Source organism: Amblyraja radiata, chromosome 22 (genome assembly GCF_010909765.2).
Source record: "Amblyraja radiata isolate CabotCenter1 chromosome 22, sAmbRad1.1.pri, whole genome shotgun sequence".
Lineage (NCBI taxonomy): Eukaryota > Metazoa > Chordata > Chondrichthyes > Rajiformes > Rajidae > Amblyraja > Amblyraja radiata.
In genome coordinates, this window is record NC_045977.1 from 36,264,680 (window position 1) to 36,279,981 (window position 15,302).

The window sequence follows — 15,302 nt, forward strand, 5'->3', positions numbered from 1 at the left end:
ATAGAGGAAGTACAGAGAAGGTTCACCAGACTGATTCCTGGGATGGCAGGACTTTCATATGAAGAAAGACTGGATAGACTCGGCTTGTACACGCTAGAATTTAGAAGATTGAGGGGGGATCTTATAGAAACGTACAAAATTCTTAAGGGTTGAACAGGCTAGATGCAGGAAGATTATTCCCGATGTTGGGGAAGTCCAGAACAAGGGGTCACAGTTTAAGGATAAGAGGGAAGTCTTTTAGGACCGAGATGAGAAAATCATTTTTTACACAGAGAGTGGTGAATCTGTGGAATTCTCTGCCACAGAAGGTAGTTGAGGCCAGTTCATTGACTATATTTAAGAGGGAGTTAGATGTGGCCCTTGTGGCTAAAGGGATCAGGGGGTATGGAGAGAGGGCAGGTATGGGATACTGAGTTGGATGATCAGCCATGATCATATTGAATGGCGGTGCAGGCTCGAAGGGCCGAATGGCCTACTCCTGCACCTATTTTCTATGTAATATGTGAATATGTAAACATAGTACATAGCGGGGGAAGAGAAAAAAAGGAAAAAGTTAAATAAATAACGAATATAGTGCAATAATAATATAGTCTTTTGCAGTTCAGAGCTCAGAGCTTATTCATTGTTGTGTTTAATAGCCTGATGGCTGTGGGGAAGGGGCTATTCCTGAACCTGGACGTTAGTTTTCAGGCTCCTGTAACTTCTTCCCGATGGCAATGGTGAAATGAGTGTGTGGCCAGGATGGTGTAGGTCTTTGATGATGTTGGCTGCCTTTTTGAGGCAGCGACTGCGATAGATTCCTTCGACGGAGGGAGGTCAAAGCCGGTGATGGACTGGGCAGTGGTCACAACTTTTTGTAGCCTTTTTCGCTCCTGGATCAGACTGGGGGTCAGGGTATCATATCTTTAGTTCCCCTCTCCCCTGACTCTCAGTCTGAAGAAGGGTCTCGACCCGAAATGCCACCCTTTCCTTCTCTCCAGAGATGCTGCTTGACCCGCTGAGTTCCTCCAGCATTTTGCGCTTGTCTTCGGTGTAAACCAGCATCTGCAGTTCCTTCCAGCACATTTGGTCATCGCCAGGGACATTGGCTGAGGTGAGGTTGTCACCTTCCCCTCGGCCAACAATGAACCAGTCTACATTTCCTTGATCATCGTCTACTTCGATCTGTCATTTTCACACCTTACCCTTCCATATCTCTAGTCTTCCTCTCCCCCGACTCTCAGTCTGAAGAAGGGTCTCGACCTGAAACGCCACCCATTCCTTCTCTCTGGAGATGCTGCCTGACCCGCTGAGTTACTTCAGCATTTTTGTGTCCATCCTCAGTACTTCCTACCCAATGAACCAACTAACTAGAAGATTGAGGGGGGATCTTATAGAAACTTACAAAATTCTTAAGGGGTTGGACAGGCTAGATGCAGGAAGATTGTTCCCGATGTTGGGGAAGTCCAGAACAAGGGGTCACAGTTTAAGGATAAGGGGGAAATCTTTTAGGACCGATATGAGAAAAACATTTTTCACACAGAGAGTGGTGAATCTCTGGAATTCTCTGTCACAGGTAGTTGAGGCCAGTTCATTGGCTATATTTAAGAGGGAGTTAGATGTGGCCCTTGTGGCTAAAGCAATCAGGGGGTATGGAGAGAAGGCGGGTACAGGATACTGAGTTGGATATTGAATGGCGGTGCAAGCTCGAAGGGCCGAATGGCCTACTCCTGCACCTATTTTCTATGTTTCTATGCAACTCAATTTTTAAAGACAACTCATGATAGTACTTGGCTTCGAGATGTGTCTTGCCTCCCCGAAGAAGTGGGAGAAGTTAAGGGCCCGTCTCTATTGGCGATTTTTTACAGCGACTGCCGGCGTCATTGACTGACGTATCGGGGTCGCCGAAAGGTTTTGAACATTTCAAAATCCAGCGGCAACAAAAAAATCTTGTGACACTTGAGGAAACACCGCGGGTCAATACGTCATCGTGCCGCATCACGCACGCAACTTTTTCGGTGACCTGATACGTCAGTCAATGATGCCGGCAGTAGCCAAAAAAAATCGGCAAGTGGGACAGGCCCTTTAGTGCTGTTCAATAGATTGCGATCAGCTACAGGATGGTCAAATACATATGGGTTTTTTTAGTGGCATCTTGTGGCAATGTTGTAACGTAGCCATTCAAAGTAATTCACCACGTGTGCTCTGAGGCATCTTCTGCAGAGATGCGATAAGGTGTGTTACAAATGAAAGTACTTATCTACGGCACAATACTTTATCAGCGCACAGCAAACACTGCGGAGGTCAGTTTTATCTTTTTGAACAGTACCACAATATGACAACAGTGCACAATAGTTACCGGTCTAAAAGTAGAAGAGGGTTCACACAATTTGTAATGTAGATGATTTGATCAAAGGGCGGGTGGGTTTGACTATGCAGGCCCGATAATTATTTAGTTAAAATGATGACGGCCATTCACACCTCATCCCTTTTTCACACCCACTCCCTACACACTGGGGACAAGCAACAGAGGGCCAATTAACCTCCACATATATGTGCGGCACGGTGGCGCAGCGCTAGAGTTGCTGCCTCACAGCGCCAGAGATCCGGGTTCGATGCTGACTAAGGGGTCTGTGCCGAGTTTGTACGTTCTCCCTGTGACCGCGTGGGTTTTCTCCAGGTGCTCCGGTTTCCACCCACACTCCAAAGACGTACAGATTTGTAGGTTAGTTGACTCTGTATGTTGTAAATTGTCCCGAGAGTGTAGGATAGTGCTAGTATACAGGGATCTTTCATGAATTTTCAAAGGACTCATAGCCGTCTAAGTGAAGTTCTCATTGGCATATCTTCCTCATGAAGTAGACATGATAGGCTTATTAAAAATTGAACACTGCAAATATTTAAACCTTCAGGTCACATAATTCAGGTGCATAACTAACAATTGCTGATGTAATGAGATGTGCCATTTAATTGTTGAAGATGATTATCACAGTCGTACAAGGATTATATTAATGTTTCTCACAACAACCTTACTCGGTTCCAATAGACAATAGGTGCAGGAGTAGGCCATTCGGCCCTTCAAGCCAGCACCGCCATTCAATGTGATCATGGCTGATCATCCCCAATCAGTACCCCATTCCTGCCTTCTCCCCATATCCCCTGACTCCGTTATCTTTAAGAGCCCTATCTAGCTCTCTCTTGAAAATATCCAGAGAACCTGCCTCCACCGCCCTCTGAGGAAGAGAATTCTATTCTATGTTTCCGTGCTGTAATTGTTATATGTTATATGTTATCTCTCTTTATCACCGCCCATATCCCTCGTTTCCCTTCCCCCTGACTCCCAGTCTGAAGAAGGGTCTTGACCCTTCTTGTCACTTATTCCTTTTCTCCAGCGATGCTTCCTGACCCGCTGGGTTACTCCAGCTGTTTGTGTCTACCTTCGGTTTAAACTAGCATCTGCAGTTCCTTCCTCCACATAAAGACTATACCTTTGTGTTTTGCTCCAACAAGAACTGTTATATTAACATCCTTTCAATAGAAAACTGTGATAATTCACAAGTATGATATGTTAGTCAAGATGTTTTACACTCCATGATACACTAATAACTCACTTTAGCAGAGAGATCGTATTCAGTGCTGTCGGAAGCAGGGAACTACATACCTGATCATCCACTTTATGTGCAACGATGGTGGCTCCGTCGTCTACTTCCAATTCATTGATGGGACGAATTCTGAGAGCCACCTGGAAATATTCAAGTAAAAAGTAGATTGTACTCATCATAGCATCTGGACACATGGCTGGAACTCCGTACAGAACTCTCATCTTATTGTATCTAGATTATAGAGTAGGAAGCATCTTACAGAAATACATTCACAGGGATTTTGTTTCTAATGCATAAGTCTGCTCTCACATGCCATCACATCTTTGAGGAAACTGTAGTTTAAATACAGAGTGACAAACAATACATTTATCGAAAAATAAGTGCAGGACATCAAAATGTGTCTTCTCCAATGCTTTGCATATAAAGTGCAGTGTTTTAGCCCTGTCCCACGGTGTGAGTTCATTCCAAGAGCTCTCCCGAGTTAAAATAAAAATCAAACTCATGGTAAGCACGGAGAATGAACGTAGCGGGTACGTCGGAGCTCTGGGACGTCTCTTAGCGCTAAGGGCAGGTACTCGGGAAGACTCGCTAACGGCAGGTAAGCACGGGAAGACTCGTGAAGATTTTCCAACACGTTGAAAAATGTCCACGAGAGCCCCGAGTACCGACGAGTGGCCATTACCGTAAATCTCCGAGTTCGAATCAGGGCAAACTCGGGAGAACTCTTGGAATGAACTCGAACCGTGGGACAGGGGTTTTAGCCTTTCGACCATCCATCACATAATATACAACAAATATTTTAAAATGTAAATGGAACTATAGAACTCAGTGGAGGAAGGAACTGCAGATGCTGGTTTAAACCGAAGATAGACACAAAATGCTGGAGTAACTCAGCGGGTCAGGCAGCATCTCTGGAGAGAAGGAATGGGCGTCATTTCGGGTCTAAAGAAGGGTTTCGACCCGAAACATCACCCATTCCTCCTCTCCAGAGACGCGGCCTGTCCCGCTGAGTTACTCCAGCTTTTTTGTGGCTTTCTACAGAACTCAGTAAATGATTCCCAAATCAAATCAAGCCAAGTGTCAAGAGGTACATTGTCAAATGTACCAACAACGGCATAATTAAATCCTTACTCGCAGCAACATACCAGGTCGGAAAGCACAACAGACATAAATAATATATGGCAAAACAAAAGTTCAATAAATTAACGAGCACAATACTAGTGCAGAAAAAAAACGCAAGTCCTGCCTGCATAGATCTTTCCTGGAGGTTCCTGGTTGATGTTAGTGTTGGGTGGTGTTCAAGAGGCTGATGGTTGGTGGGAAAAAGCTGTTCTTAAACCAGGCAGTCATAGTTTTCAGACTCCTGTACCGTCTTCATGAAGGTATGAGTGGAATGATAGCGTGAAATGAGTGAAGTCAGACCGTATATTAAGTGTGAAAAATAAGCAAGCGTAGAAGCCACCGCCCGATTAACAGGGCACATTCACTTATCAGCCCGATGTCATTTAATATAAACCTGGTCATTTATATTAACAGAGATGCTGCCTCATAGCGCCAGAGACCCAGGTTTGATCCTGACCTATGGTGCTGTCTGTGTGGAGATTGCATGTTCTCCCTGTGACCGCGTGGATTTCCTCCTGGTGCTCCATCCCCCCCCCCCCATCCCAAAAATGCGCGGGTTTGTAGGTTAATTGTCCTCATTAAGTTACCCCTAGTGTGTAGGAAGTGGGATAACATGACACTGGTGTGAACGGGTGATCGATGGCCAGCATTGACTAGGTGGGCAGAAGGGCCTGTTTCTCAGCTGCATCTCTAAACTGGGCAGCATGGTGGCTCAGCAGTAGAGTTGCTGCCTTACAGCGCCAGGGACAATGGCTTCGTTCCTGACTGTGGGTGTTGTCTATATGCAGTGTGTACATTCTTCCCCAGTGATCTGCGTGGGTATTCTCCGGGTGCTCCGGTTTCCTCCCACACTCCGAAGACCTGCAGGATTGTTGTGTTAATTGGCTTCGGTAAAATTGTAAATTGTCCCCTAGTGTGTGTAGGATAGTGTTAGAGTGCGGGGATCGCTGGTCGGCGCGGACTCGGTGGGCTGAAGGGCCTGTTTCCGTGCTGTATCTCTAAACTGAACAAAAACTAAACGAAGCAAATCTACTGGGTTTCGGCCCGAAACGTTGCCTATTTCCTTCGCTCCATAGATGCTGCTGCACCCGCTGAGTTTCTCCAGCACTTTTGGCTACTTTACAAGAAACTCAAGGTAGACAACAAAGCGTGTAGAATTCCTCCCATCCATCTATTCCTCCCATCAATATATTCCTGGGAGCTATGGAATTAAAACACTACCCTTTGCCTTAGAATAGAAACCCCACTGCAAAGTTTTATTGCCTAGACGGGCGCTGCGATCTCCCCTACATTCCAAAGATGTGGTCGGTAGCGAACCGCCTACTATAATTTGTCCCTGGTGTAGGTAGGTGGCAGAAGAATCAGATGGACGTGATAGAGAATAGTGTGAGAAGGAACTGCAGATGCTGGTTTACACCAAAGAGAAACAAAATGCTGGAGTAACTCAGAAGGGTCAGGCAACATCCCTGGAGAGAAGGAACAGGCGACGTTTCGGGTCGAGGCCCTTCATCAGGATCTCAGGACCCGAAACGTCACCTATTCCCTCTCTCCAGAGATGCTGCCCGACCTGCTGAGTCACTCTAGCATTTTTTGTCTACCTTCCTGATAGTGAATAGGTTCTGTGGAAATAAGCAGAGGACTGGGACTGATGAGATTGCGCTGGGAACCACTGTAAACTCAATGGGCCAAAGATGCTCTTTCGGCGTTGCGAGAATATATGACGGGTACAAGATGCAGCCTAAGTTTAGCTGGTAGATCCCCGGTGGACGGTGAATCTCTTTGTATCGTATCTCCCTTTGTGTAATAGCATCTCCTCCTGTAATCTTGAGGATCTTCAATTCCACAAATCCTGCTCACCTTGATCTTTGACCTGGTGCAGGTAAAGGTGAAGAAAGACGACACTTTGTGCGGCTGGCAAACACCGCCTGCGTTCCTTACCTCACGATGCTTAAGTACCCGCACTGGTTCCCATTACTATTCTCTTTCCTCCAATGTACACCAAGTTACAGCAAAGTGGAGTACAACACAATGAGCTGGAGCAACTCAACGGGTCTGGCAGCATCTCCCGAGGGAATGGACAGACGAGGTCTTGCATCAGGACCCTGCATACCGGTTACTCCAGCACTTTGCGTTTTACTCAAGATTCCAGCATTTGCAGTTCCATGCGCCTTCATTTTACAGCATAGTGGAATAAACAGTCCATTTGATGATCCAGATCACTATCTTATTAGCAAGGCATTTGTGTGATGCCCTTTACTCATGCTCCCCAATTGGCCTTGCACTCTTCAGTTGCTTGAGTTTGCTTTGAATTCAAGAAAAATGAAATAAGTCTGAAGCAGGGTCGGTGGCACAGAGTTGCTGCCTTACAGCGCCAGAGACCTGGGTTTGATCCTGACTATGGGTGCTGCCTGTAGGGAGTTTGTACGTTCTCCTCATGACCGCAAAGGGCTTTTACCCCGGTTTCCTCCCACACTCCAAAGACTTACTGGTTTGTAGGTTAATTGGCTTGGTAAAATTATAAAATTGTCCTTAGTGTGTGTGTGAAGGATAGTGTTATTGTGTGGGGATCGCTGGTAAGAGCAGACTCGGTGGGCCAAAGGGCCTGTTTCCGCACTGTATCTCTAAACTAAACTATGGGTTCTGACCTAAAACTTCATCTGCACATTTCCCTCCACAGTTGCTGCCTGACCCACTTGGTTCCTCCAGCAGTTCATTGTTTTTTTACTCAAGATTCCAGCATCTGCAGTCTCTTGTGTTTTGATTTCATTAAAGCTGTTGACCCATGATACTATAAGTAACCCTTGATACTACAATTATAGTCATTAATAAGGAAGACTATTTGAAATAGACAAGGCCAGCAGCACAATCAAGGACGAGTCGCACCCCGGTCACTCCCTCTTCTCCCCTCGCCCATCAGGCAAGACGTCGAGAGGTGTGAAAGCGCACACCTCCAGATTCAGGGACAGTTTCTTCCCAGCTGTTATCAGGCAGCTGAACCATCCTACCACAACTAGAGAGCGGCCCTGAGCTACTATCTACTCAATGAGTTCAAGTTAGTGAGATCAGATTACAGTGAAATAGCCAATTCTCCATTTTGTAAAATCCTACCTTTATTTTTTCAGAAAGATTCATACTGCATTTTTGGTCCCATGTTCTGTTATGTACATGAGGAATTTATCACAAACAATAAAAGTAGGAGAATTCTAGCGCCTCAAGCCTGTGGTTCCAGCACTGTGAGCCAATCCAGATTACGACATCCATTAATATGTTCTTGTTTTACATTCTTCAACCGAGATGTAAGGAAAGCCAAACGCCCAACAATACGCAAGATCAGAACAAAATGCCCCAGGTGGCCTTATCTTCATCGCCGGACGTCCCTGGGGCGGAGATAGGAGGAGAGAACTGGTCATGTCTCCTGCAACCACCTTGTCCTGCCCACGACACAATGCAACGGTGTTCTAGAGTAGAACACTGGCATGAGTCCCATTGGCGTGGAACTTCAACCAGAGCGGAGCCAAACACTTCCACTCCGACACCAACAATCCAAAATACCCTCCCCCCCCACCGTCCAGGCCATCGGCTGCCACCAATTCTCCGTTTCTCATCCTTCCCGCCCATTGCGAGATTTGCTCTTTTTACTTCACTTCATCTTAGACAGTGGCTCGCCACATTGTTCTCATAATAGGTGTATCCGTGGCAATAATGCAGCATTCTATGATGTAACCCCTCTCCTTTATAGAAGGTGGTGTTACGGCGCGCCACAAGGCAGCGCGAATGTGGGAAGGTTTGTATCTGTGCGGCATCTTTTACAGCTTCAGCAATGAGGCAGCTCGGTTTAGAGATGAAGAAATACTTTTGAGCCGTATCCATGGAAACCCTGCATTCGATCTGGAGATTAAATGTCCCGTGAGCATCTAAGAGGTGACTGTCAGGTAATTTAGACTATAGACTTTGGAGGTGCAGCCCGGAAACAGGTCCTCCCTTCGCCCACCGAGTCCGAGCCGACCAGCGATCACCCCGTACACTGGCACTATCCTACACACTAGGGACAAGTTATGATTTTTTTTTAAACCCAAAGCCAGTTAACCTTGAGTCATTGGAGTGCGGGAGGAAACCGGAGCACCCGGAGAAAACCCACGCGGTCACAGGGACAAGGTGCAAACTCCGTACAGACAGCACCCGTAGCCAGGATCGAACCCGTGTCTCTGGCGCTGTCAAGCAGCAACTCTACCGCAGACCCACTGCAACACCCGTTTGTTTTGCATTGTTATTTTGGTTGCAGGCAGAACATTATCTCAAAGGGCGGCACTGTTGCGCAGCAGGTAGAGGTGCCGCCTCACTGCACCAGAGGCCCTTGGTTCGATCCTAACCTCGGGAGATTGCACGTTCCCCCCCGAGACTGCGTGGGTTTCATCCGGGTGCTCCGGCTTCTTCCCACATCTCAAAGACCCATGAGGCTTTGTAGCTTAGTTGGCCTTAGTTGGACAATAGGTACAGGAGGAGGCCATTCGGCCTTTTGAGCCAGTACCGCCATTCAATGTGATCATGGCTGATCATCCCCAATCAGTACCCCGTTCCTGCCTTCTTCCCATATCCCCTGACTCCGCTATCTTTAAGAGCCCTATCTAGCTCTCTCTTGAAAGTATCCAGAGAACCTGCCTCCACCCTCCTCTGAGGCAGAGAATTCCACAGACTCACAACTCTCTGTGAGAAAAAGTGTTTCCTCATCTCCGTTCTAAATGGCTTACTCCTTATTCTTAAACTGTGGCCCCTGGTTCTGGACTCCCCCAACATTGGGAACATGTTTCATGCCTCTAAGGGGTGGAAGATTGCAACCTTCACGTGGTCCACCGTGTTTCGACTAATGCAATCAACTCGATGTGTACAAACGGAAGATCAACTAGAACAAGTTGTCCAACAACTTTAGGCTGTGCACGCCACATGAAAGAAGAAGAAGAAGCGTGTCCAAACCCTTAACAGTCTTACAGTATATGTTTCAATAAGATATCCTCTCATCCTTCTAAACTCCAGCGTGTACAAACCCAGCCGCTCCATTCTCTCATATAGAACAGTTACAGATACGATCTTGATTTAATTTATTGTCACGTGTACCGAGGTACAGTGAAAAAGTTTTGTTGCATGTGTCCAGTCAGTGGAAAGACAATACATGATGACGATTGAGCCATCCACGTTGTACTGATAAAGGGAATAACATGAATAATGTTTAGTGCAAGATAAAGTTCGATCAAAGATAGTCCGAGGGTCTCCAATGAGGTAGATAGTAGTTTAGGACCCCTCTCTAGTTGGTGGCAGGATGGTTTGGTTGCCTGATAACAGCTGGGAAGAAACTGTCCCTGAATCTGGAGGTGTGCGTTTTCACACTCCAGTACCTCTTGCCTGATGGAAGAGGGGGAGAAGAGAGAGAGTGAGAAGCAAAGATTCTATAGCAAGCAAGATAGACCACTCGTGCTAAATGCAATGGGCTGACGTATAGTACGCAACGGAACGGAACGTGGGCCTTTTTCTCATCCATTTCCGTAACCCGACTCGCAGTGTAATCAATGTTGCGGGGGAACAGTTTGTGTTAATAAATTAAAATTCTGAAAATGAGGAGAAGATTTTTCCCAAATAACTTTTATTTTTACGAGGGTGTTTCCGTAACCGGCTTACGGGATTTTGGTGCGGAGACGGAAGCCAGTTACGGAAATGGGGCCTAAAATTACCCATGAATCTGCCCATGACCATACTACGTCTTTTTCGTCGAGTGGACTATCTTGCTCGCTATAGGATCTTTGGTGAGAAGAGTAACTCCTCCTTGACTCTGTTGAACCTTAGTGGTTCCTGCAGCAGACAGCCAAGTTGATCCCATTGCAATGGCAAACCCGCACTGATCAGTGCGCTGGGGAACTTCTGACAAATATCCTGTGACAGGCCTCGATGGCTACGGCACAGAAACACCACGCTTTTTTAAAATCGCCTCTCTTGAACAATGCAACTGGGCTTCACATATCGATAGCCTAGAAAACTGATCTGAATCCCTCACGGACAACACTACCCAGCTGCATGCAAGCATTCACTGGGCCATTCTGTTCCAAAGTATCGTTCACGGAATTGAAGAATGCATCACACGCAAGTAGTGTCTACCACAATATAATGTATAATGTAACACTGCAATCTAAATTCCAACTTCAATTCTCAATTAAACATAGCGCTGACACCTCAATTTAATTATTGCTTTGAAACTCGCTCTCTCATGTATATCCTGATTTTTAAAAACAATGTTGAATAAACGTGAGATTTAATCCAGATAACAAATTCCAAGACCTTTATGCAGAAAAGCAATGTTCTGGTTTCCTCCCACACTCCAAGGACATAAGAGTTTGTAGGCTCATTGGCCCCTGTAAATTGTAAATTGTTCCTAGTTTGTAGGGTAGTGCTCGCGTACGGTGGGTGGGCACGGACTCGATGGGCCGAAGGGGCCTGTTTCCGCGCTGTATCTCTAAAATCTAAATTCTAAACACTATACCTCATTGAAACTTTGTTTAGAAACTTCGGCAGACTCGGTGGCGCAGCGGTAGAGTTGCTGCCTTACAGAGATTACAGCGTCAGAGACCCGGGTTCGTTCCCAACCACGGGTGCTGTCTGTACGGAGTTTGCACGTTCTCCCTGTGACCGCGTGGGTCTTCTCCGAGATCTTCGCTTTCCTCCCACACTCCTAAAGGCGAACAGGTTTGTAGGCCAATTGGCTTTTTTTTTTGTACATAAAATTGTCCCGAGTGTGTGTAGGGTAGTGTTAACGTGTGGGGACCGCTGGTCAGCGCAGGTTCGGTGGGCCGAAGGACTTGTTTCCGTGCTGTATCTCTAAACTAAATACCTATCACATGATGTAAAGTTATGAATAAAATGTAATGTTAAAAGTGGCACTGTATTAAACATTTTAACTTTTATCAGGTATGGTATTTGGGTGCTTCATTTCATGGTTTCAAATCTGATCCACATTTGGCTGGTGTTTTAGAGAAAATTTGATCAAAACCGCACACTTCAAAAAAAGAAAAACATTGCTTTTGCATCAGAGATGAGGCACAAAAAATAAAATTTGCAATTTCACAACCCAATTAACACTGTAATCCTCTCCGGCTTGCTTCTCAAACGCAATTCTGCATAAAGGGACAGATCAACAAAAGCTTTGTACAAGGTCGAGGTTAAAGGGCTTGTCCCACTTGGGCGTCATTTGCGCGTCATTTCCGCGACTGGCCGGTAGTGACTGACGAGAGACAGTCGCGCGACAATCGTCTAGCAGTACAACAGTCGCGAGCCAAGTGCTCTTGAGGGCCCTGCTTCTTTTGGGAGCCATTTGCAAAGTCGTTCGTAAGTAGTCCGATCTCCATGGCAAGGATTTTCCCGGTTAAAATTTTTCAAAACTACGCGAGCTTTATACCCGGGTGGTCACGTGGTGCGGCGCTCAAATGATGCGCAAATGGCATGCCGACAGCGTACGGGCAGCGCATGGTTACGGACGTTGACGCACGGTGACGCATAATAAATTAGCATCGGCAATGTTCATGCATCACCGTGCGTAACCATGCGTCACCACGTGCTACACGTACGCCATCAGTACGTCAGCGTGCAAAAGGGATACGTCACGCAGGCGGAGCGCGAGGATTTTGAGTTTTCCAAAATCATGGGGCGCCGCGCGTTACCGCTCGTCATTGCATACCCCATCAGGCCTCACAAGCCAGGCGTGTGTCACGATGCACCAACCAATTTTTAAGATGTCGCATAAATGACGCCCAAATGGGACAGGCCTGACTCTTTTCACTGTACCTCGGTACACGTGACAATAAACTCAACTCAGCTCTTCTGAAGAAGGGTTTCCACCCGAAATGCTACCTATTCCTTTTCACCCGAGATGCTGCCTGTACCCACTGAGTTACTCCAGCACTTTGTGTCTACCTATCTGCTCTAATCCAATTTCCCAGAATTTGACCTGCAATCTTCTTTGCTATGACATTTCAAATGTTCACTAAGTGCAGATTAATGGTAGACAAAAGTGCTGGAGAACTCAGCGGGTGCAGCAGCATCTATGGAGCGAAGGAAAGACTGAAGAAGGGTTTCGGCCCGAAACGTTGCCCATTTCCTTCGCTCCATAGATGCTGCTGCACCCGCTGAGTTTCTCCAGCACTTTTGTCTACCTTCGATTTTCCAGCATCTGCAGTTCCTTTTTAAACACAAGTACAGATTAATGTTGTGGGTCCACCAGCCTCTCCCATCCCCTCAAGAAATGTGTTCCAGTGTTCAACCTCCTTCAAGATGAAATATTTTAACTCAAATCCCCTCTAAATCTCCTAACACTGACCTTGAACGCTCAGTTGCTGAGGCACTACATTCTGTATTTCTCTCCATCAAACTCCTTGCTTCCCTCCTTTAATGATCCTTTAAACCAATCTCTTTTGCTATGTTAACTGCTTCAATATGTCAAGTGGTTTGATGTCTAATTTTGCTTAATAATTCTCCCGTGATGTGCCTTAGGGAGATTTTGCTGTGTTAAAGGCAGCGCATAAAAATAATTTGTTGACTGCCGGCATCTCCTTAATCTCTCTATTTAAAATAGGTGAGAGGTGAGAGAAAACAGGGAATTATTGAGGGAAATTGATAGGGTGAATGCCCAGAGTCTTTAGTCCTTGGAGCGCAGGACGATGAGGGATGGGTGACCATAGAGAGGTGCATAAGATCATGAGGGGAATAGTTAGGGTAACTGCACAGTATTTTACCCAGAGTAGGGGAATCAAGAACCAGAGGTTTAAAGGGCCGCTTGGTGATTTTTTTCGGCGTCTGCTGGCATCATTGACTGACGTATCAGGTCACCGAAATGTCGCGGCGTGATGTGGCGGTGACACGCCGTGACGCAAGCGTGAGGACTTATGTCACGCGGTGTTTTTTCGAGTGTCGCAACGTTTTTTTGTATCCGCTGGACTTTGAAATGTTCAAAATCTTTTGGCGACACTGATATGACGCTGAAAAAACTCGCCAAGTGGGACTGGCCCTTTAAAGTGACGGAATAGATTTACCAGGAACCTGAGGGGAATTATTTTCACTCAGATGGGTGTATGGAACGAGCTGCCAGAGGAGGTAAGGAAGCAGGTACTACAACATCATTTAAAAGACACTTGGGCAGGTACATGAATAGGACATATTAGAGGGATATGGGCCAAATGCAGCCACATGGGACTGGCTTAAATGGGGCATCTTAGTCAGTATGGACACTTTGGGCCGAAGAGCATGTTTCTGTCTATCACTCTAGTTGACCTGATAGTAGGAGGGAAAAAACCAGAGTCCACTATTAAAGATGTAATCGTCAAGTATTTGGAAACGGGTGATTGGATTGGTCAGCATACATTCATGAAAGGAAACTCATGCTTGATAAAGTTACTGGAATTGTTTTGGAATGTAACCCGTAGTGCGGGAATAGAAGAAGTGGGGGACGCGGTGCACTTGGACTTTGCAAAGAATTGTGACGAGGCCCCACGTGGGCAGTCACGGTGGCGCAGCGGTAGAGTTGCTGCGTTACAGCAAAATGCAGCATCGGAGACCCAGGTTCGATCTCGACTACAGGCGCTGTCTGTATGGAGTTTGTACGTTCTCCCCGTGACCTGCGTGAGTTTTCTCAGCGATCTTCGGTTTCCTCCCACACTCCAAAGACGTACAGGTTTGTAGGTTAATTGGCTTGGTATAAATGTAAAAATTGTCCAGTATAAAAATTGTCCAGCTTCCAGTATAGTCCCTGGTGGACAGGTTTAAATGATGGAATCATAACTAGTCACACACAATCTATACCAACGATGCAGATGAGGGAAAACCTAGAAACAACAATGTGGTCCAACAGCAAAATGTTTAACTTTGATTCTACCCAACTACATCTATATTATTAAAAGAAAAATATTGTTAAATTGGAAAGAGATGATTTACGAGGGTGGTGCCAGGACTCTGGGCCTGAGGTATAGGGAGAGGTTGGGCAGGCTCAGACTTTATTCCTTGGAGCGCAGGAAAATAAGGGGTGATCTTACAGAGGTGTTTAAGATCATGAGGGGGAAGTTAGGGTAAATTCACAGGATGTGTAGGAAGTAACTGCAGATGCAGGTTTACACCGAAGATAGGCACAAAATGCTGGAGTAGCTCAGCGGGACAGGTAGCACTTCTGGGCAGAAAGAATGGGTGACGTTTCGGGGCAAGACCTTTCTTCAGACAGAGTCTTTTACCCAGAGTAAGACAATCAAGAACCAGAGGACATAGGTTTAAGGTGATGGGGGAAGGAATTAATAGGAACATGAGGGACAATTTCTTTTACACTATGGATAGAGGGTAAATACCAGAGGAAGTAGTTGAGGCAGGGACTGTCACAACGTTTAAAAGACATTTGGACAGGTACATGGATAGGCTAGGTTTAGAGGGATATGGGCCAAACCTGGGCAGGCGGGACAAGTGTAAATGGGGCATGTTGGTCAGTGTGGGCAAGTTGGGCCAAAGGGCCTATTTCCACACTGTACGACTCTGCGACTTCATTTCTCAATGCGAGATGGTGAGAACTCTGGGACTCTCCTT

At 46.2% G+C, this 15,302-nt stretch overlaps 1 protein-coding gene across 1 annotated transcript in view; it reads right to left on the reverse strand.

Moving 5' to 3' along the window:
* LOC116985917 (kinesin-like protein KIF19) overlaps positions 1–15,302 on the reverse strand; it is a 97,539-nt gene that overhangs the window by 79,988 nt on the left and 2,249 nt on the right. Inside the window, exon 2 of the mRNA XM_033041038.1 lies at positions 3,641–3,721. Within this exon, the coding sequence (XP_032896929.1) occupies positions 3,641–3,721 (81 nt within the window). The remainder of the gene's footprint in view (positions 1–3,640; positions 3,722–15,302) is intronic.